This window comes from Aythya marila, assembly GCF_965140915.1.
Source record: "Aythya marila genome assembly, chromosome: Z".
Lineage (NCBI taxonomy): Eukaryota > Metazoa > Chordata > Aves > Anseriformes > Anatidae > Aythya > Aythya marila.
The window spans coordinates 22,695,105-22,716,608 of NC_139080.1; the positions used below are offsets into that span (position 1 = coordinate 22,695,105).

The window sequence follows — 21,504 nt, forward strand, 5'->3', positions numbered from 1 at the left end:
GGTGACCTGACTGGTGGATGAGGGAAAGGCTGTTATGGAGTCTGCCTAGACTTCAGCAAGGCCTTCGACACGTCTCCCACAGTCTTCTCCTGGAAAAGCTGGCAGCCCATGGCTTGGACAGGTACACTCTGCTGGGTTAAAAGCTGGCTGGATGGCCCAGAGAGTGGTGGTGAATAGCGTTAAATCCCACTGGTGACCAGTCACCAGTGGCGTTCCCCAGCGGTTGGTGTTGCAGCCCATCCTCTTTAATAACTTTACTGATTATTTGGATGAGGGAATTGAGTGCACACTCACTAAGTCTGCAGACAACACCAAGCTGGGGGGAAGTGTCAATCTGTAGGAGAGTAGGAAGGCCCTGCAGAAGCACCTGAACAGGATGGGTCAATGGGCAGAGGCTGTGGGATGAGGTTCAACATGGCTCAGGGCCGGGTCCTGCCCTTTGGCCACAACAACCTCATGCAGCGCTACCGGGCTGGGGGCAGAGTGACTGGAAAGCTGTGCAGAGGAAAAGGACCTGGGGGTGCTGGTCGATGCTCACCTGAACACAAGCCAGCAGTGTGCTCAGGTGCCCAAGAAGGCCAGCGGCATCCTGGCTTGTGTCAGGAATAGTGCAGCCAGCAGGAGCAGGGAGGTGATCGTCCCCCTGTACTCTGCTCTGGTGAGGCCGCACCTCCAGTGCTGTGTTCAGCTTTGGGCCCCTCACTACAAGAAGGACATCGAGGCCCTGGAGTGTGTCCAGAGCAGGGCTATGAAGCTGGTGAAGGGCCTGGAACACAAGTCCTAGGGCACTGGGGGTGTTCAGCCTGGAGAAGAGGCAGCTCAGGGGGGACCTTATTGCTCTCTGCAGCTCCCTGAGAGGAAGGTGTGGGGAGCTGGGGGTGGTCTCTTCTCACAGATAACTAGTGATAGGAGCAGAGGGAATGGCCTCAATGGTGCCAGGGGAGGTTCAGGTTGGAAATTTGGAGACATTTCTGCTCAGAAAGAGCAGTCAGGCACTGGGACGGGTTGCCCAGGGAGGTGGTGGAGTCACCGTCCCTTGGGGTGCTCAAGGAGAGGTTGGATGTGGTGCTTGGGCACACGGTTTAGTGGGTGACATTGGTGGTAGGGGGCTGGTTGGACCAGATGATCCTGGAGGGTTTTTCCAACCTTAACAATTCTATTATCAACAATTAGATTGTTGTGTATGTTTTATTATGACAATATATAATCTTCAGAGATGGTCCACATTTATTTGGACTGAATGAGCAAGTAATCAATTTATGCAACGGCAGCTTATAAAGTGCTGTGCAAAATGTGCCTTTTTTTTTTCTTTGAATGCTTCCTTTCTCATTGTTTTAGCCTTGTGAATCTCTTTTTGGCCTGATTTTTACTTAAAAGCCTACAACCACCACCAGTTCTGCTGAAAAGCTCATTTGAGATAATTGCTATGATTTTTTTCAAACTAAGCTCATGTCCAGTGTTTTGATGTAGTCCTTAGATACCTTTTAAAACTGTTGTGAACCTGTGGCTAAATAGGACCCTATATTATAGTGGATAGTTAAGTCTACTGTAAATACTGTAGTGTTAACTTTGAGTGTTTATGTTCACTTAACACCATAGCACCCCGGAGTTTCGAACTGTGGTAAGTTCATGAAAACAGATAAGTGATAAGCAAATTCAGTCCCTTGAAAGCTGTTACCCCGAGGAGGCTTACTTTATTGAGATAAAAGGCTATCTTCAGGCATCAAACAAGAACATTATAGTACGTTAGATGTAGCACACCTCTGGTCTTAGATAACTATCAAAAAGGGGCAAGTTTATTAAAAGAAAGCTAGATCTCCAAAAGTTTTAGATAATTTTATTGAAAAAAAACAAACTCATTTTTCTGGACAACTCTACAGCTCATGAATTGTTTCCATTAAAAGAGCCCTTTCTTTCCAAAAATCATTAGGTAACATCCATCAGTTCAGAAATTGGAACCATCTCAGAAGAAAGCCCTCAAGTACCACCCCTTCCACAATGAATTTGAAGGTAACATACAGAAAGACCACATCGTGTGATAAAACATGATTTTTGCAGTTAGCCTAGACACACTATTTTTGAGCCAAGATTGTTTAAAGAATGCCACAACACTGTCACTAGATGTTGCATTTACTCAATTTCACAATTAAGTCAAAATCTCATGAAAAGTTAATCAGCCTTTTCAAATAATCCTCATAGTTAGTAACACTTGAATAAGTTCTAGTTGAGGAACTACTTCTTTGCATAAATCAGTACACTAAAACTGAAGTTCAACAGAACTGGTGAAACAAGCTTAAATTTATAACTGAAGCAGTTTATATATAGTATTAACTTATAATACAAATAAACCTCTCGGTGTACCTGTTTACACTGAAGAGTTCACAGACAAACGCAATACCTTCACAGTTACTTTAAGTCATCTTAAATAAATTCCACTAAAAACACTGTATGGTAGTATTCCACATATGTCACAAGCAAGCAATCCTTTGTACTCAGAAATATGCACGAGTATTTTTCCTCTGCCCTCAAATACTGCCACAAAAAAAAAAAAAAAATCCAACAACTCACAAACTGGTCACCTCGAACATTTTTTAGTAGTAATTAGAAATGTAATCACAGAGTATGAGGGCACTGTATAACTGACACAGAAACCAGCTATAATAAAGTTACAGGTTCAGGTTTTTCTTGAGAACAGATGTCTTCCTGGAAAAAGTATCTACCACACCAGCAGACCTTATTAATGTTTTAAAAAGAACGCTATGAACAGACAGTCAGCACTAACTATATCTGGAACTGCTCTGCAGTACAGGCTGAGCAGATGCTCAAGTCAAGAGCAGCCAACTGTGTATTGTGCAAGAAGTTGCAGGCTGGGGAGGATGATTTTTTTTTGTTAGTTCGGTGGTGCAGAAAAAATGCCCTTCAGCCCAATGTAAACTATTTCTAGATTAATCAGGTAATCTGCAGAAAGAGTAACTACCCCTTCTCAGTACCTATGTAGGCACTGAAGCCTGTTTCACAAACATTACTATTTTAAAGCTTAGTGTTCTTTCAGCTACTATTCAAGTAATGAGACCTGCTTAATCTGAAGCTGCATTTAACATCATTTACATGAAACACAAGTAACAAGAGAAAACTATGAACAAGTGTCATTATGAGGAAGTAGTTCTTTAACTGCTTCCTCTTGAAGAAAAGTGCAAATGTACTAAATTACTGGTTTATACATTCTTGGCCTTACCTAAAGTATGTAGTGGGAAAGCATCATAAAGCTGACAATACAAAAAAGCCACAGCCACAGACCATGAGACAAATTTCCCTCACTGGGTGAGATTCACAGCCTTCACTGGTTAATATGTTTTTCAGTGTGTCAAAAAGATCTACCTACTTATCTGTGCAACAATGCTGCTTGGTTCCACTGCGTGGTTCTTCCTGTTTACCTCTACTGCAGTAAGACAAGATGGTCTGCATTGGCTATGCTCTTCCTTGCTCTTTTACTGATGTGAAGAGGGTCATGGCATGGCTTCTTCAATTGGCAGTGGCTGTGCACTTAGGAGAAGACCAGAAGTTTCTTGTATGCATACCAGTCAGATAAAACTTAACAAAACTGCGTGTGCAGCAGAAAAGGAGATATCAGTAAGTGACCACAACCTTTTCTAAATTTAGACACTGCTACACACATATTACATGGGTTTGTGAATGAGTGACCTTTGAAAACAGAGGCACCGGTGACAGTTGCATGTAGAAGATGCAGTAAGAATTAAGAATCTTAATACAGAAGGTTTACATCACATTTTGCCATCAGCTTTTGTAAGTAAGAGTTATAATTAGTGAACACTGTTTTTACATCATTTTATTTTAAGGCCACTACCTTAATCTGAAAGCTTGATTTCTACATACAAGTACATAGGTGGATTGATATTACACCACACTGCTTCTTTAAGGTGGTCTTTTTTTTTTTTTTAAGCTTCATTTGACTTCTTGAGGAGCAAACTTAATCTGCCTTTAGAGATTATGTCCTCAAGAATTCACAAAACATTTTCACCTTAATGTCACTATAGTCTGTCCATAAATAATTTAGCATATGTAGACTTAGAAAAAAAATAAAAAATAGAAAACACCCAGCTAAACAATGCCACAGCCAGTTAGCACTACATTGTTCCCCATTCTCAGTTTTCTTTGCTATTATGCTCCCATCCAGTAACAGAGAAGTTAATAAATAACAGGGGAAGCATTTTCCTTTTGCAGTGTATTTGCATGTAATTTCCAATGCCAGCTTTAGCTGAATGCATTTAAGATATTAAAAAGTAGCATAATTTATTTCTGACTAATGACCAGAGCTGGCTATTCTAACAACATAGGATGGATTTTGGAATAATTTCTTGGGAAAGCATTTCTAAACCACTCAAAGTTTTCCTGACATTAACTTCTGCAACCTTATTAGGATTATTAGATGAACTCTCATGCGTATTTTATCAGAAAAGAACTTTAAGCATTAACAACTTTATTTCAACAAAAAGAATTTTCAAGGCCCCTTTGTAACTAGCCCATTTCATCACTTGTACATGTATCAGATGTCAAAAACATTAACTGCACGAGTTTACTGAACCAATTATCCAATCTTGAATAAAGGCTTGTACTTTTCTGTAACCATCAACTTTAAATAAATTCCCCTCTTCAGAGGGCAGAACTGGTTACAACATCCTAAGTCATGCAAACACAACAGTGAACAAACATGACTCTTCTGAAATTAAGCCACATCCAGGACACCAGCAGCCACTAACTGCCTTGAAAGCCAGTCTAATCCTTCAAAAAGTCCTGTACCACTTCGGGCATCACACCCCTGGATATACCAGCTACGGCCACAGCAGAGCTTATGGAGACTCAGCAGTTCTGTAATTTCTTCTACTGAAAGGGCGCCTGCTACATCCTGCAACAGAATCAGATACACAGACTCAGTTATTCTGTACTCAAACATTTTTAACTGACAGCTTAGATTAAGGCTATGGATTACATAAAAGCTTTCCAAACCTCAAAATCAAATAAAACAGTGACAAGTTCACTACTTGCTATCACAAAAATAAAAACAGACTGCTAAATGTACTAGGCACTTTAGGAATATAAGGAAATACACGGAAAACATCTACATTTTATCCTTTCCGTATTACCATTCCCATTCCTGTAAGGGAGGATTGAGGAAGTTTGAATTTGATACACAAACTGAGGTAAAGGGTAGTAGAAAGAAAAAAAAAAAATCACAAGTACCTGTTTATTAGCAAAGATCAAGAGCAAGGCATCCCGCAACTCCTTTTCTGTTAATAATTTTGCAAGTTCACTGTGTGCTTCACTGACTCTGTCTCTGTGACTGCTATCAATAACAAACACAACCGCTATGAAAGAAAAAAAGAAACATTTTACACACATTCAAATACAAACTGTCAAGTTAGCTTTCAGCTAACATTTTTTTTTCCTAGCAGTCTTTTACATAAAGTTTCTCAGCAGCACGTAACTCCAGTTTCAGGAAGACTTTGAAATGCTTTACATACCTCTATACTTTTGACAAAAATCTAGAATTCACCTTGAAACAAGGAAGAAGTCTGCAGTTTTAGGCCTAGTTTTTCTTTTCTTTTTTTTTTTTTTTTTTAAAAAAAAAAAAAAAAAAAAAAGAGGCTGTGCAAGTTTTAACTGCTTTGGTCTAAAACCAGATTTACCTTGTGTGGACTGAGTATCCTCGTTCAAATCATTTTTGATCCATTTATGTTCAACAGACTCACACACAATGGTTTCAATTTCCTTTAGCTGGCTGCAAAATGTACAGTTACACCAAATCAGCACAGCTGTCCTGAGCTATGGACTAGATATTGCAAAGACTATGATGGACTCGACACAGAGACAGTAAGTTTTACTATGCACCACAGAAAGTAACCAAGGTGTCAGAAAGACCAGAGAGTTAGGTGGACAGAATTCAAACTCACTGTGTTTTAAATACACAGAGATAAATAAATAATACTACCAAAACCAAACAAAACTTACTGCAAGGATGCACCAGGTTAAATGATTAGATTTTGGTCTCCAGCTTACAATTCTTAAAGGCTGACATAACTCTATGCTACTGGTATTTATTGTGTAAGATTTAATACATCAACAAAAACCCAAGACCAAATTTTAAAAGTTTGTGAAGATGAGGGTGATTGAAAATGTTAGTTTGCAATGAAGGCTAAACAATGCACAAAACAGAGGATGTAAAACTAGTGTTTTCTCATTCCTAAGTATTTCAGGCAATTCGCAGTGAATTCATGAAGAGAAGCCCCTTTATAAGTTGGAAAACACTACAAAGCACTTATAGAAGGACAGCGTTAATTTGAAATCAGCATCATTTATAACAAATTTTTTTTTTTTTTTTTTTAGTAAAGTGCTTGATTCTGAAATCTAGTCCACACGTAGGATCTCAGACTGCAATGCAAAGAAGTTGCAGAACTTTGTAGAATTTAGAGGCTCCTAAGACTGAGTATTTTAATTTCAAGTGCTGTTTAAACTTTGTACCTGACAAGTACTACTTTTCACTACACAAACTTTGGAACCCTGCACCTTGACTGTTGTCAGAGAAAACCAGATTAACAGAAACTCTAATTTTGTTTGGCTTCATGAATTGTCTGATGGATTTGTGGAGAAGACACCCTTATCATACAGCAGACACAATGAACAACTAGATTAAAATATTATAACTCATGAATCTAGCAGCTGAAATTTGTATTAGATGAAAAATATTCTACGATTATAAATGATTTCTATTAATTGCTTTTTTGGCTCTGAAATACAAGTCAGAAGACAAAATATGGTTTAAAAGTTGCATTAGTCTCACCTTGTGTATTGAGATAATAATGCTTCCACAAGGGCCTCAACTTGTGCTTCCCTCCTACATCCCAAATAGTAAACTTCAGATTCTTGTATTCTACTGTTTCAACATTAAAACCTAAATAAAAACATTTGAATTTTATAATCTTGTCTATGAACATAGGCTAGTCAAATTCTACAGGTAAGTCAAACATTCAGAAAATCCTTACATTTAAGTTGTTGCGACTAACCTATTGTTGGAATTGGCTGCATGAATTCATCTTGCTTTAACTTAAACAAAATAGTTGTTTTGCCAGCTCCATCTAATCCTAGAGTAACAACCCGAATTTCCATTTTTGGTCCAATATGTACCCTGTTGTCCTGGAAGAAACAGCATACACAAACAAGTTTTGGAGATTAATGTTATAAGACCTGTATTTGTAAGATACTTATGTTCTCACTATTTGTGAAGCCATTAAATGGATGGACCGTAAAAGTGCAAGGCACTTCTGTCAATAATATGGATCACCACTACAGAAGTTACTGGATGTTAACTTGTAACTTCTACCTGTGTTATCATATCTCCTAAAAAGCCATCCACAGACATCTTACGCTTGTGTATCTGTACTTAACATTTCAGATTCTTTTATCATTTGTGGCTCAAACACCACAACAAGTTGCTTATAGCAATTAAAATTATCTGACCAGCAAACTGTTGGTTTTGTAGCTTTTCCACTATGTTTTGTCACATTATCAATGCTCCCAGCTACAGTCATTTCATTTGCTGAAGGCTCCACTGCTATACTTCTTCACCTCAATCCATTCCCAGACCTTTGCAACTTGAAAACAGCAACATTAATTGCTTTAAGCAGTAATCCGAAATGGCGATTTTAAAAACCAGACATATCACAAAATAAGTCTTGGTTGCAGGCAAGGAAAAGAATCCCTATTTGTAGTTCAGACAAAGCTACCATAAAAACTGAATGAACTGAAGCTTGTGTTATGAACTGAAATATATAGTAGATTTTTTTGGTTTTTAAATAAAGGTTTGCAATATTCAGGAAGCATAAGCATTGTGCAGGAGTTATGCTGCTGTTGTGAAAAAGCCAAAAGACATAAGGTGTAATTTCATAGTCTGAACTAAATATACAGCAAATCAGGGACATTTCCAAAGAAAGGTGCTTCTAGAATTCACAAATACTAACTGAATATTTAAAGGAAAGCAGCTGATGTTCAAAGAAAGCTACTGATGTAGCCAGTCATTAAACGTTAAATTATTATTTCTCACACTAATTATAGCACAGTGGTTTTGTTGCTCAAATACCAGACAGTACTCATCATCTGAAAAGATACTATGGCTTGATGCTGAACTGCCTGAATTTGCTGCAACAAATGCAGTATCATAGTGAAGATATGTTATTCCTGATTTCTTTAAAATACAATTTGGCCTTCATAAAGTGAATGGGATTAAATATACCTTTGTAAAAGTGACAGGAATGCTAGCATCCAGCTGTACATGATCTGCAAGTTCTGTAAATTGCTGCTGCTGTTTCTGTAATGTCTCGAGCAATCTTGTAATTTCCTGTTTAGCCAATACTACTCTACAGTCATCCTAAACAGAAAAAGAAAAAAACACAGAAAATGTATTTCTTTCAGTAACATGCTTAGTACAAACAAATCAAGACATAAGTAAATATGACAGTTGGAGATGAAGTATTTTAAATAGAAATACTCCAGTTAAAGAAATACCTACAAAAAACATTTAAAATTATGATACAAATATGTAGGCCGTGCCATTCTTGCTTAATACTAGGAGACACTAAATGGTTCTGTGGCTGTAAAAAAAAATAAAGTCTTTAAGCCCTCTTAGTCCTCTTAAGAATAAAGATTAGAAAAAAGAATATAATACATAAAAAATATTTATATCATTCCAGCAGCTGTAATACAGCTGCTGCTTTGCAGCCAACGTACTTAACAAGATCAAAATCCACAGTTAATAAGAAAATTTGCATAGTTAGAACATACATTTCACTAAACAACCAGACACTAGTTCTAAACAAATTTTAAGTCTGCATAAATATCACATTAATGAAGTTACTTCTCACACTCAGTTTACTATTCACTACATATGCAATTTATTTTGTTATCATTAAATAAAGAGAATAAAACACCAACCAGATATCCGTATGTTGCCACTTTCTTCACACATTAGTGTGATATTGAATTGCCCACACTGCAAATGCTAGAGAAAGTTATTTAGTCCAAACACAGTTTTTCCTACCAGCCTTGCATGACAACTATCTTCAAACACTCATATTAGTAATTACAACTGTAAAATCCTTCCCATATATATTTTTTTTTTTTACGTTTTCTTATTTCACTTTTCTCTCACCTCCTTCCCACAAACCTCAAAAACATATTACTCTAGACTAAAGAGTCATGTTACAAAATTTATAGCAACTGGACAATTTGATGCTGTTGTACTGACTATCCTTGTTTAACACCCCCTTATAAAGAACATTGGCAATCTCTTGTTATATAATTATTGTCTTAAGACAAACATTCTAAAGGAAAATAAACGCAGAGTACCACACAAACTTTGTTTGTAGCCTAAACTTAAACCATGGTGCTAGTTCTGTTACAGGATGTTACGGCTCACTTGCCAACTCACCTGTTGTAAAGTCTTTTCACAATGAAGGCAAGCTGTTGAAACCTGTGACAATAGGATGGTCATGTCTTCTTGCTGTTGCCTAAGCCAAATCAACTTCTCTCTTACATGAGCATCAACAACACTAAGAGCCATTTCCTCCTGACGACAAAGGGTTTCATGAAGATCAGAAAAATAGGCTCGGACACATGAGCGAGCGTTCTCTGCAGTCCCTGGCACCTACAGTGTTACAAAAGAACAAGACCAATAAAGACACCAGTTGATTGCAGAAGCATATTTTTTTTGTTTCATTCTGATTTCTAAATTATTTTCAGATCTGGTGAGCTACATCAAAGTTCAATACGCAGTTATACAGTCTGATCAGCAGTAAGACCAAGATCCTTCAAGAACTCACTCCTATAATTGAGCAGCTTATTATATATATATATATGTATATATATAAACATATATATACACACACACCCTACCAGAAAGTTCCTACTGACCAACCAGGTCTAAAAACCCCAGTAATATTGTAACACCTGAGGACAGACATGCAATCTGTCACTATACTTCAATACTATACTTGCAATTATACAGCTTTTCCTGCTGCTTCTCTATTTTCGTGCAAATTAAAAGCTACTGTGATGGACTACAACTTCCCTGCTGTCTCAATAGTGACAGAGAACTTGGTAGAGACAGTAGTCTCATCTCTTGGTAGAGAGAACTTAAGGTCTTGTCTTACTAAGCCTATGTATAATTTTCAGAGCAATTCCTTGAAACGAAAGCATTGTAATAAGTTATAATTCACTGCTCTGAAAAAAAAAAATTCTTCATTTGTTAGAAGCTTAAGAACAACCTTATAACCAATATCTGAGTTATTATAAACAGTAAAAATGAAAAAAACAAACAACATAGCATACATGTTCTGTATGGGCCATTCCAACTCCATCTTCAACTATTTGTTCTCCTCCTTCTATATGCTGAACTATTCCAACTAATTTTCTTGAATAATCTGAGATTTCTTCTGTGAAAGTTCGTATGCAGTGGGCCATGTCTAAAATGGATGCACGAATCTGGTTTGCTTCTGGTTCCAAGACAGAATGCTATTAATTAAAAAGCAATGTATCAAAGATCAAGCATAAATATCTTTCTTATTCATCTTCTATATCTTGCTAAATATTAAAATCTACATGTATTATATGAATTCAATAAATTAGATAAACGCATTCATCAGGAGTTACAGATCATGCTGACACTAAGATACATATCTAGCAATTACACATGTACACATATAAATTTGCCTGTTTACAGTAACTACTTCAAAAAAACAAACAAAAAAAACACACACACAAAAAAAAACCAACAAAAACCAAAAAACTGTGCTTGGACCACACCAGGTTGGGTGAACCTAGTTTTTACACGAGGAATAACAACTTTTGGGACAGCTGATTCAATACCATAACAAGCTCAGAAAAGCATCAAATAAAGGGACAGTCAACCGTAACATTTAAATAACTTAAAGTCATAAAAATGTTTTTTTCCTTGTCATTTTTACTATGGAAGTTATCTGAAATGAAGGAAAAGGGAAAGAACAGTATGGTGTTATTTCTATAAAGACATATCAAGAATCTATCCTTCTCTACTGATGATCTTGCATACTGTAATTGGATAAAAAATTATGCAAGCCATCCCATGGCATGACTTGAAACAAATTCTTAGTAGTACCTTATGACCTTGATGTTTCCCGTATTCTTTGCAGACACAACACATAAGAGGACTGGCCTGACAGCCCTCTTCCAAACAGACAAACTCAATAGCGTGCACTTGGTGTTGGGAGCACATGGTCTTCTCATGAGGCTTATCAGCAAGAGGTACACGCTTGTGTTTCGCTAGTGTCTTTGTAGAATGAGTAAGCTGGGAACAGTCTGCACACAGGTGAGTGGCACAAACAGTGCAATAAACAGATGCAACATGGGCTTCATCTTCATCACAACGAATGATACTCTTAAAAAAAGAAAAGAAAAGTTGTTAATATTTCATGCCAATTACTGGGAAAAAAAAAACAACAAACAACCGAATGGAAGACGTGTTATCAATATGCACTGCTTTGAAAACTTGATTTTAAGTTCCTAATAGATCTTTACAAAATAAAAATAGTTTTCTTTCCCATAAACTCCAATATACTATTCTAGGAGTGTTCAGTGATTCTATAATCCAAGCTTCAGTAGAAGTTATAAAAATTTGTAGGCTAAAATAAATCAGGCTCCAGACATTTCCTTCAACAGAGAGAAATTTACAGAGACAAAACACCAACAGAAAATTATGTACTTAGAACAATCACCTACTCCTAGAACACTAGCTGCATACCAGTTGTTAATAAGATGCTAAATCAGTCAATTTTGAAAATGAAATGCTATCACATGATGTAGTCACATCAAATGACTGTAGAAGGCAACTATTTGGAACAAGGAGTTGCTGTGAAGTCCTTAGGAAGAGTTTCTAGTAAGTTCTAGAAAACTCTTCTAAAATTATTGTTAATAAAATATCTGAGTAACCTTTTTAAAAAAGGATAGAAGTCTAAAAAAGGGAGAAATACACATGCTTCATGTAACTACTACTTCTTTGATTTAGTCAGTGCATATTAGAATTTAATTTTGAAGCAATTACTTAAAACCTCAATACTAGATACTAAAAGAAAACAACTTTAATAGTGAAATTACATTTGCCAATGAAGTTACTTATTTTTTTCCCCATCTAAAGACTATTTTAAGCAAACGTAACAGTTTTTTGCTTTTTTTCAAACTCAGTACCTCTCCAGAGAGACCAATAGCTTCTTCTGCTGTCCCACACTGCCCAGCAGATCCATTCTGCAAACGTTCCAAGAGTTCCAACAGAGCAAAATTCTTTTTCAAGCCCCAGACACCAGAATCTCCTATTTTTGAGGAAGACGGAGGCAGAATAGAAGCATTAGAATCTCCACAAACCACAGGCAAGATTCTGACAAATACTAGGACATATAATTATGGTGAGATACCACTATCACACTTCCTATCTAAGCTCACACTACCTTTCTATCCTTTTCTTTCCTTCCATCATTGAACTATTTATTGTTTATGCAGATTTTCCCAACTTAAGAAATGCCAAGATTATTAAATGCTTATAAAAACTCAGTAAGAACACTTGTAAAATAATCTGTGAAAGCTAACAACTAAGGACTATAAGGAACACAAACTATAATGCATATTAAAAAATTTAATACATTTTGCATAATTGTGTACCATTAACATTTCTGCTGTACTAACAGAAGCTATGAAGAACTCACACCGACCGACCTCATATTCCCTGAATCACAAGATGCAACACCTACTGCAGATATCATCCCAGTAAAAAGAAAAAAAAAAAAAGTAAGAATTAAAACAATGTTCAGAACTATTTGATAGAGAAAAAGATCTACTTTCCTGCAGGGAGTATGAGAGAAAGAAGTCTATGTCTACTGCTGCATCACTCTTATTTTGTAGAGGTTAATAGGAAGCAACACAAAGAACATCAAAAACATAATAGCATCCTGGAGACTGCTGCTAAATGCTACCTCAGTAGGCTACGTAGCATATGAACACCTTAGTGACTACTTCTCCAAGAAAGTATAACCCACTGACTTTTTTCAGCAACAGCATCATAAAGGTATTTTCTCTGTTGAAGCATCACCTGCGAGCACTACTAGATGTTTACTTTTTAGTCCTTACAAAATCACTGAATGGTTAAGGTTAGAAGGGTCCTCTGGAAGTTACCAAGCAAGGCTACCTACAGCAGGTTGCCCAGGACCACGTCTTTTGAGGATCTCAGAGGAAGGAGACTCCACAACCACTCTGGGTAGTCTGTTCCCTTGTTCCATCACCTGCACCATTACAAAACACTTCCTGACGTTCAGTGGGAACCTCCTGTGTTCCATTTTGAGCCCACTGCCTCTTGTCTTGATGTTGGGCACCACTGGTTGGTCCATTCTCTTCTGTCATTCTCGAACTGAGAGAGACAGAATTACCTTCTTAGGTGGAAAGCCTTCAGCACCTTCCCCAGAGCAGAGAGGTTATATATAATGGACACGTAATAGCACACATTCTAGTAGGATGCTATCAGGTATTCCTCAAACAGGATACATGCTATTTTCAAGGACTGAGTTGTCATTGATTAAGCTGCGATAGAGTTAATTTTCTTCCTAGTGCTGTGTTTTGGATTTAGGATGAGAATCATATTGGTAACACACCGACACTTCAATACAAGCACTGCTCAGTCATGACTAAGTCGAGGACTTTTCAGCTTCTCACACAGCGCTGCCAATGAGGAGCCTGGGGGTGCAAGAGCTGCAAGGGGACAGAACCGGGACAGCTGGGCCAGACACAGCACCGCTTGGGCATCAGTCAGCAACCAAGTGCATCATGTATCACCTATTTTGTATATTCCTTTACCATTAGTATTCCTCCACCTTTCTTTTCTGTTCTATTAAACTGTCTTTATTTCAATCCACATGTTTTTGCCCCCTTTACCCCTCTGTTTCTCCCCCCCAACACAGTGGGGAGGTGGAGTGAACAGATGGCTGCATGGTACATAGGTGCCTGCTGGGTCAAACCACAGCACAAGTATACAGAACCCCACGTTTTTGTGGTTACACAACATCTAGAGAGTTATATTTGATTAGCTGCAGTAGGCTGACTACCACAGCTGAATCACAACTATGTACTTCCACAAACCTGGATAATGTGAGAAGAGTTATTTTTAAAGAAGCTGTGTTGAACTCACTCAGGCTCTCCTCACAGAAGAGATAGTGTACCATTCCTGTATTCCCCTGTTTCTGGAGTACCAGAATTGGAGAACCATTTCTGTATTGGTTGTTTTTACTTTCAGGGGCAGATCAGTTTCTGAGGATATCTACAGCCTGAACTGTGCATTATTACTGCGGAGTTTGGGATCAGTTTAAGTCCTAATTAACACTAACAAGGCTGTTCATATATAGCCACTTATAGTCAATCCAGGTACAGGTTGTAATTATTTGTTAATGGTTCCTAATTTGGAAGGGACAAATCAAGAAGCCTGTGTTCTTCCCCCAGCCTCAACACTATAGTAATACTCAAAGAAGATGTCGCTTGCTGTTGGTATATGGACTTTATTATGATCTGTTCATAATAAAATTGGTAGAACATACATAAATATTGGCCTACAATTACCTTAAAGGAGGGTATAGTGAGGTGGGGATCAGTCTCCTCCCCCAAGCACCAACTGATATGACGAGAGGAAAAGACCTCAAGTTGTGCCAAGGGAGGTTTAGGTTGGATATTGAGAAAAATTACTTCACTGAAAGGGTTGGGCAGCATTGGAACAGGCTGCCCAGGGAAGTGGTTGAGTCACCATCCCTGGAGGTCTTTGACAAATGTGTAGGTCGAGAGCTCAGGGACATGGTTTAATGGTGGACTTGGCAGTGCTAGGTTAAAGGCTGGATTAGATGATCCCAGAGGTCTTTTCCAGATGAAATGATTCTGTGATTCTCAAGCTAATAAGGGAAAACAAATCCCCATTAAGCCTCCAAACATCCTGTTTTCCTAACAGGAATCACAGAATCCATGAATGCTTATGATTTCATAATAAGTTATTTTACTCAGCACTTGAAACCACCTATTTATGATTAAAGACAAGCTTAAAAAGTTACTGAATTATATCCAACATGACTGCTGAATACAAAGAGCACTTCTTTGGGCACTGAAAGAAAGGCAGTTTTCTCACATAACACTGATGTTATTCAGATGTTTACTGAAGAACACACAGACTGTTTACTGTAGGAAAAGAAATATGGGGATTTTGCTACCTTGGAGTACAATGATACAAAGTACAACACTTGCAATGTTACAGGCAGAGCATGGGTACTGATATGCATCCTTTTATATAACTAAGGAAACATCCAGAAGTGCCTTGTTGTATTTGCAAATAACCTGTACTAGCTTGATATTGACTTATCTATTTTATTATCTTTTGAACTGTGTTCAAAAGAAAAGATAGAAATACTTGTGACTGCTTTATTTAACTTAAATTTTGCTTCAAGTGTGATCTGGAAAATACAATTTTAGAAAGCAATGCCAAATCAAGGAAGCTGGGCTGCCTCTCATAATTCAGATGCAAAGATTAGCAGAATAGCAACTGTAACCAGGGGTTGGTTCAGAGATCAGATGATCTCTAAAAGCTCTTGACATTTTCAGTCCACATATTTGGTGTCTGACAGGAGTCTGCCTCTGACACGAACTCACAGAAATTATATCCCAAGTGTCTACTCAAAGAGAAAGTCCAGGCCAGTTGAACTGTCTGGTTCTCCTGAGTCTTTCATCTCTTCCGAATTATGCTGCCCTGTGGTGGCCTGGTAGCTGTACACCCTCTGCATCCTTCAGGAATTCAGATGTTGTCTCAGCAATCCTATACAGGCATTCAGCCTTTCTTGCTCAGCACTGAGATCTGGCAAACACTCCATAAATTCTGGTGTATAGTACTAGTGAGAGTTCTGTTCCAAACAGACATGGATTACCATGAGCTGCATGCAGTTATAGTAACCAGAAGAACAGCCTACCCATCCCAAACACTCCTGTTTCACTGCTCCTCAGCTTGGTACCCACAGATGGACAGTAACCAGTATTTTCATCATTGGGATCTCCAGCTCCCAAGCAGTTTGGATTTGCAGCACACAGAAATACAAGCCAAAAAGGACCTTCGTAGCATTACACACACACTTCAAATATATTCATTACATAAAGGGCAATGCTTTTAAGGGTCAGATGTGTCACAATATTGCTTGCAAGAAAGGGTTTCGCAAAGGCAACAACAGATCTGCAAGTTCTGTTCAAACCCAAACAGCTACATGATTCTGCGATCAGCAAAAGGACATACATTTTAGCAAATATTCTTTTTCTGGAAAAGGGACTATAAAAATCCTGCATATTCAGCTTACATTTTCAACACAGTTGATCAATATTTATTTTATATTAAAAAACAATGCTAAAACATGAGTTGTGTAAATACATCTGCTTAGTCTCTTAGACTTTAGCTCAAATTCTGCTTTGGTAGCAAGTGTAAAAGAGTCTAGTGATCTCATCCTCATGCCTACAAGGGATGTTTGTGCCCATTACAAAGCCATCTCACAATCTGACTGTCTCTTTTCTAAGGAAGAAGAAGACATGAATAGCAGGAAGTTTGTCAGCCTGGAACGAGATAGTGACAGAGCGGCATGGAGACACTACGATGGAGTCCAGCCAACAACACAAATGCCATTTTCAAATGCATGAAGCTTGTCTGGGGAAGGATTATAAATAATCCTAGTAATAAGAGAGTGACTTATGTCTAAATACCTGAACAAAGAAGAGAGAATGTTATATTATAGCCACAGTTTCTTGCACAATGTTTTGAAATTTTATCCTAGCACTCGAACACTAGCGAAAGAATATATAAACGTAAACAACACCAGTGGGCATTCCCTGGAGTATGCCAAAGTCTGCACACATCAGCTGAACAATTTTTAATGAGAGAAAGTAGTTCAGGTTCTGTAGCATGATGATCACAAGAGTTCACCTGAGCCACACTACTAAAGGTCTCCTCAGCAGAGCTGCTTGGCTATAATGAAAAGCCAGTCTCTGACATAAGCACACCCTTCCCAATAGTTCCCTGGTCTACATACTTTGCAAAACAAACAAACTGAAGAACCTCCCCCCCGCACCCCAAAAAAAAAAAAAAAAGCACAAAATCCCTCCAATCCCACATAGGATAGGGAAGAGAAAAAGCAGGTTGCTAGAAATGAATCACCTCTTCTCCTACATAAGAATATTTTGAGGGAAAGAAACTTTCTAAGAGGAGTCTTCTTCTAAAGAGACTGTTACATAGATTATACTGTGTAAATAAAGAATCTCCAGGATATATGGCTTCAGAAGTCTGAAAATTGAAAAATATTTCCTATTATATCTTTTTTCTGTTAAAGAATGTTAATTCAGCTGGCAGCTTGCACACCTTCAACAAGTATACGCTCATTTAACATTGTCCATTGGAAGATCGGTCACATTAAAAAAGTCTCAAGCAACAAATAAATCTATTTAGACTACTCTGCAAGTAACATGGTTTAGACAGGCTTCAGAATTACCAGTTCTTTACTAGGCATTTACCAGGCATTTTCTGTGATGGCAAGATTTTTTAAGAATTATCAGAATATTTTGCTAAACAAGTAAGCACATTGACAGTTCTTACTTGTGGACTATCTATCCTGACAAAATACTTCTCATCCTGCCTTCTCAAATGGTAACGTACTCATAGAAGAAAGAGGCCAGCAAATTTAAACCAAGCAACCACTTCAGAAGGAAGGAAAAACAAACACGAAAAGACAGCCGTCATATAGCTCCCTGCGTACTTCTTAAAGAGATCTTAAGAATCCTTCTGAAAAGCTAGACAAATGTAGAATTAAATGATTTAGTAATAAAATTTAATACTAGTAAGAGCAAGGGAAAACAAGCAATTCTATCTGCTTAATTATAGGTTAATTATAGCACAGGTTAAATGACTATAGGTTAAAAGCATCCATAAAATCCATAGCTACTAAGGACTTTTGTTCAATGCACGTAGCCTTATGCCTCGATTACAAGCTTTTCTTTTGACAGAACTTCTTCTTGACAGCAGTACTATAAAGTAGGTTTAGATACTACATGCCTGCCTGAGGCTAATTCACTAAAGGGTAGAACATTTAATTGCAGAAATGTGCGAAAACAGAGCTTGTTCTCTCACCAGCCATCATATGGACAGGAAGAAAGAACGAGAAGTTGCTTTTATCATGTACAGGTTTGACGTACCTCCCTCCGACCTCCACTCCTGAGCTCTCTATTGGAAAAAGAACCACTACCTCTGCAGGTGTAAGTAACAGCAGCAACTATGAGGTGATTAGGACAAGATAAAGGCACAGACTCCTCAAGAAGGGATCACAACAAGATGCCCTCTGGAAAGCACACTTTTACATGCTGTAAACAATATTTCTTGAGACAATTCTCACAGACCTGGTGAGCTGCAATGTGGATAACCCAGTTCTGCCCCAGATCATCAAGCAGAACATGTTTATTCACAGAAGTATTTTTACTCTCAAGCTGTTTTGCTAAAGTTTTTCTGAGCAACTGCTGGTCACAGCATGTCATTTGTCTTTTCAGAACTAGCCATTTCTTCCCTCTTCCTCTGTACAGAAAGATTACTAAACTTCTAAGGTTTCCATTTCATCAGAAGCCTCTAATTATTATATAAGACAAAGTTTTTATAAAAAAACAGTTGATGTTTTTTTCCAACTGTGTTAAACCTAAAACTCAAAAAAAATACTACAGGATGCTTTCAGTTGTCTGATAAAAATCAGAGTAAAAATTACTCAGTGACAAGTTCCCTATTACAGTAAAAAAAGTGTCTGCTTTTAGTTTACAAGATACAAGTAGAGGTCCTAAACAGAAGTTTCACAAAAGCAAGTTTGATTCCTGTGCACTAATTTATTCCTCATAAAAGCACACTTTCAGCTGTACAGTCATAGATAAGATATAAAGTAAGTTTAACTCTTTTAACCACATACCTTCCAGCTGTCTTCCCTCACAGTCCAAACTCCCCTTTCATATGATATATGACCCTGATAATTCTTTTCCTGACTTCTGTTTCCATGAAAGTATCCCAGAATGTGCCTTAATATTTTGTCTCACTCTAGCAAGTTCTCTCACTTCCAAGTAAATTCTTATTCAAGCTAATTTGATAATTATACATTCCTTTCATGGACTACTGTTCTAGAGATCCCCCACTCTGAGGATTCTCCTCCATCCAACACTTCTTTTCCACTGTGGTATTCAGAGCTACTGTAGCCAGTTCTATTAACATGTTCATCTTGGTACAAATTCTTATGATAACTTGTTTTCTTTGTAACCCTATGCTCACTAAGCAATTCCTATTCTAAAGGAATTACAAACATGTGTCATTGCCTAAAATAAACTCCCACTGTGGGATAAAAGCTGTTTCTTATGCTTTCAAATACTCTCTGCATACGCTTCTGCAATAATGAAATTCCTGTTTAAACTATGAGTTACTTCGAACTTGACAACTCCAGTATGAGTTACTTCACATTTAGAACTACTCTATATTTTAAGAAGAGGTTTGTTATTGCTGGTACTTTCCCGTATATCACTTCATCATGAATCTAGACAAAACTGCTTGTCAGAGAAAAATCTATTTAATTGCATAGCTTATTTAGTATTTATGATAATGGGAAACTAACGCCCACACAGGAACCTGAAAACGCTAGCTTAAAATAGACTGGCCACTTTGTAAATAGAAGTTCACAAAAATGCTTTAAGGTATGAAGCTTGCAAGCCCAAGTTCAAGAAGAAGATAATGTTAAAAGCTTAGGACTTCATTTTTCTGAGATACCTATCTAATCTAATGCTTAACAGTGCTACAAGCTTCTCTGAAGCAAAAAGAACATACCACGTTTATTAATTGGAAATATTAAAGTACATTAAAGGTCCTCCACTGAAAAAAAAAAAAAAAAAAAAAAAAAAGAAGTCAACACATTTAGCTCACCCATATTATTGGGTCCTACATACTATCTACATATGTCATCCAGCTATTCACGTACATCATCAATTTTCAGCAGAATCAAAGCAAGAGATTGTAGATTTTGACCAAGTATACTACTGTCTGCAGGCAGGCCTGTAACAGAAATTATTTTTTGTTCCGCTTTTGGTAGAACCTCACAGCACTCTAAATATCCTGGTCTGAATATTTTTAAGAACTTTAGACTTAGATTTCCTTACCCAATTCAGTAACTTGTCGATCAAAAGGACAACGAACCGCTCTGCCGTGAAGGGGAAGCCGGGTGAGGCAGTCATGGCAGACGGTATGGCCACACAGAAGCAGCCGGGGGACCTTGTCACCTTGCAGAGAAAACACATCTTCGCAGACTCCACACTCCAGAACCTACAATTTAAGAAGAGGCCACATTTGTTTGCGAGCTTGTAAGGAGGGGAAGACTCCACGTGATAAACCATTTGACATGTTTTGTAACAGTTTCTGCAATCGCAGCAGAAAGGTTGATTCATCAATTTTGACACAGAAAGGATGATTATATGAGTAACAAAAGAAGAAAAGAGACCAAACAGGATATTTTAATTCTCCAGCATCCTTCCAGAGCACCCCTAGTTCACTTCATTTAATGCACCGCCACAAGAAAAGCCCACTTGTCAATCAGCACACCTAAGAAAGTGGATGCTTCCTTGCAGAGAAAATAAATAAATAAGTAAAAGGACACGAGGGGCAAGACCCTGCCAAAGCAGATGAAGTTTGTGTTGAGAGCCGATCCGTGTGAGGAGGTCTCAGTCATACCAAACCAGCCGCTTATGAAGCTACAAACGCAGCATTGAGGGAGCAGGAACAAGCAGCAGGGAGGGGGGGGCAGAACACCTCAAACGGCTAACAAAAAGAGCAAAATCGATCACAGTGTGGAAAAAAAAATAAAAATAAAATAAATAAAAGACACCTCGTGAGAGAGCAGCGCCAGCTAACCCCCCCCCCCCCGCCGGGCTGCCCTCCCCAGGGATGCCAGACGCGACGCCCGCTCGCTCCGGGACAGCTCCCCGCTTATGGGGCCGCCTCCCCCGGCCTCGCAGCCCCCCTCACGGCGCCCCCCGGCCGGCCGCAGGAGGGCACAGCCCGCCTCACCTTCACGGCGGCGCCCGCCGAGCCCCGGCTGCCGCTGCCGGCGGTGCTGGAGGCGCGGCCGCCATCCTGCGCGGCCCCGGCCCTGTTTACAGCCAGCGCCGCCATCTTGTGGGGGCGGGCAGCGCGAAGGGGCCGGCCACCGCCCTCAGGGCACGGCCCCGCTGTGCGCACGCGCATCTCCCCCCACTGACTCTCACCAGACAACTACACCTCCCGTCATGCCCCGCGGGGCGAGACCCCTCCCCAGCCCCCTCCGTGAGCGGCAATGCCTTCTGGGAGTT

General features: G+C 38.6%; 1 protein-coding gene across 1 annotated transcript; it reads right to left on the minus strand.

The window, feature by feature from the left end:
- Positions 1–1,821: 1,821 nt before the first annotated feature.
- TRIM23 (tripartite motif containing 23) lies at positions 1,822–21,395 on the minus strand. The gene is made up of 11 exons (XM_082782872.1): positions 21,224–21,395; positions 20,320–20,482; positions 12,289–12,410; positions 11,204–11,482; positions 10,399–10,581; positions 9,500–9,715; positions 8,306–8,440; positions 7,080–7,209; positions 6,857–6,967; positions 5,260–5,384; positions 1,822–4,924 (listed from the first exon to the last, which is right to left on the minus strand). Exons 1-11 carry the CDS (start codon positions 21,326–21,328, stop codon positions 4,745–4,747), a joined length of 1,749 nt encoding a protein of 582 aa, XP_082638998.1. The 5' UTR covers positions 21,329–21,395; the 3' UTR covers positions 1,822–4,744.
- Between the last annotated feature and the right edge of the window lie 109 nt (positions 21,396–21,504).